Here is a 1,843-nt window from a genome sequence, read left to right as displayed (position 1 = left end):
TTTCTGTAGGGACCATACCCAGGAGGAGGAGGCCTCCTCCCGTGCTGTTGCTGCTGCTGCTGCTGCTGCTTCCCTCTTGCTGTCTTGCTGCTGCTGCTGCCGTGCTGCAGCATCTGCTGCTGCCAGTGCGGTGTATGCGCTCACAGTCCCCCAGCAGCTGCAGAAACCCTGGGGCTGCTGCAGCTTCACACGCAAAAACTTGCTGCGCTGCTGCTGTTGCTGCTGCTGCTGCTGTTGCTGTTGCTGCTGCTGCTGCTGCTGCTGCTGCTGTGGGTTGCGGACTCTGATGAGTTCTACCAAAAGCCTTTTGCGGCACTGGGGGCACTCCTTCACAAACTCGCGCAGCACCTGCTGCTGCTGCTGCTGCTGCTGCTGCTGCAGGTTGATCTCGCGGTCTGCGAGTGCGCTGCAGAGGCAGGCTCTGCTGCTGCTACTGCTGCTGCTGCTGCTGCAGTGATGCACCAGCCTGTTGCTGCTGCAGGTGCTAAGAACACCGCAGCAGCAAGACTGTACAGGCCAGCGGCTCAACCTGCTGCTGCTGCAATTGCTGCTGTTGCTGCTCATGCTGCTGCTAGCCTCTACAACTCCCACTGAATGACAGCAGCAGCAGTTGCTGCTGCTGCTGCTGCTGCAGCAAATAGTTGTAGCCGGGCTGCAGCACCTCTTGCAGCGCAGCAGTTGCTGCTGCTGCTGCTGCTGCTGCTCGGGATCCAGGCAGCATGCAGAGTCCCTCCTGCAGCAGCATCTGCAGCAGCTATCCTGCTGCTGCAGCAGCAGCACATCATCACTTGGCGGCGTAGCAACGCAGCAGCAAGTTGCTGCGCTGGTGCTGCTGCAGGGGCTGCCCCAAGAGGAGGCCTCCCATAGATTATTCAGCAAAGACAAAGTCTCTTGTTGCTGCTGCTCCTGCTGCTGTTCCTGCTGCAGCCGCTGCTGCTCCTGCTGCTGCTGCTGCTGCTGTTCCTTACTGTGCCGCAACAAACGCCCGCGCTGCTGCACTTGCTGCTCTAGTGGCTGCAGCAAAAGCAGCGAAGATGGGGAAATGCTGTTGTTGCTGCTGTTGTTGCTGCTGCTGCTGCTGTAGCTGCTGCTGCTGCCGCGTCGCCCCGCCGCGAGGCAGCCGTCTCCCGTTCTGCTGTCGCTGCTGCAGCAGCTGCTGCTGCAGTCTGAACGCATGCTGGTAGCGCATTCTGCTGCTGCTGCAGCTGCTGCTGCTGCCGCTGCAAACCGCTGCTCATTCTCCTGCTGCAGTTCCTGTAGCCGCAGGCGCAGCCTCTGCTCCTCGGAGCGGAGTCGCTGCTGCTGCTGCTGCAGCAAGAGCTGCTGCTGCTGCAGCAGCGGCTGCTGATCCTGGTGCAGCACGAGTGGCTGCAGCAGCTGCTGCTGAAACAAGAGCGGCTGCTGCTGCAGGAGGAGCGGATGCTGCTGTTGCTGCAGCAGGAACGCCTGCTGTTGCTGCTGCTGCTGCTGCTCGTGCTGCAAGGCAGCTCCGTCCTGTACCTGAAATGTTTCTCGCCAGATATACTGCTGTTGCTGCTGCTGCTGACCGTCCTGTTGCTGCGATGCATGCTGGGGTTGTAGACAGCCTTCTGCATCAAAGCTGCTGCTGCTGCTGCTGCTGCTGCAGTGAGCTGAAGCAGCAGAGGCTGCAGCAGCAGCAGCAGGTACCTGTCGTCGTGGGTTCGATGCAGGTGTTTCTGCATCGGTAGACAAAGTTAGCAAGTCCTCTGCTGCAGCAGATGCATCTGTTGCTGCTGCTGCTGTTTCTGCAGCGGCAGCAGCTGCTGCTGCTGCGGCTGCTGCTACGGGTAGGGCTGGTGGTTCCAACGGTGGCGAAGTTGGT

General features: G+C 60.7%; 1 protein-coding gene across 1 annotated transcript; it reads right to left on the bottom strand.

The window, feature by feature from the left end:
• Nucleotides 1–1,843, bottom strand: EAH_00067230 (hypothetical protein, conserved; the record flags this gene model as incomplete). The annotated part of the gene is made up of 1 exon (XM_013392560.1): nt 1–1,843. A coding segment is annotated over one exon (1,843 nt), but the record flags the coding sequence as incomplete, so codon positions are not given.

Source organism: Eimeria acervulina, genomic scaffold, assembly GCF_000499425.1.
Source record: "Eimeria acervulina Houghton genomic scaffold, Eah_scaff2690, whole genome shotgun sequence".
NCBI classification, from domain to species: Eukaryota; Apicomplexa; class Conoidasida; order Eucoccidiorida; family Eimeriidae; genus Eimeria; species Eimeria acervulina.
Note: the sequence above shows the minus strand (reverse complement) of the source record. Positions and strands in the feature narration are given on the sequence as shown.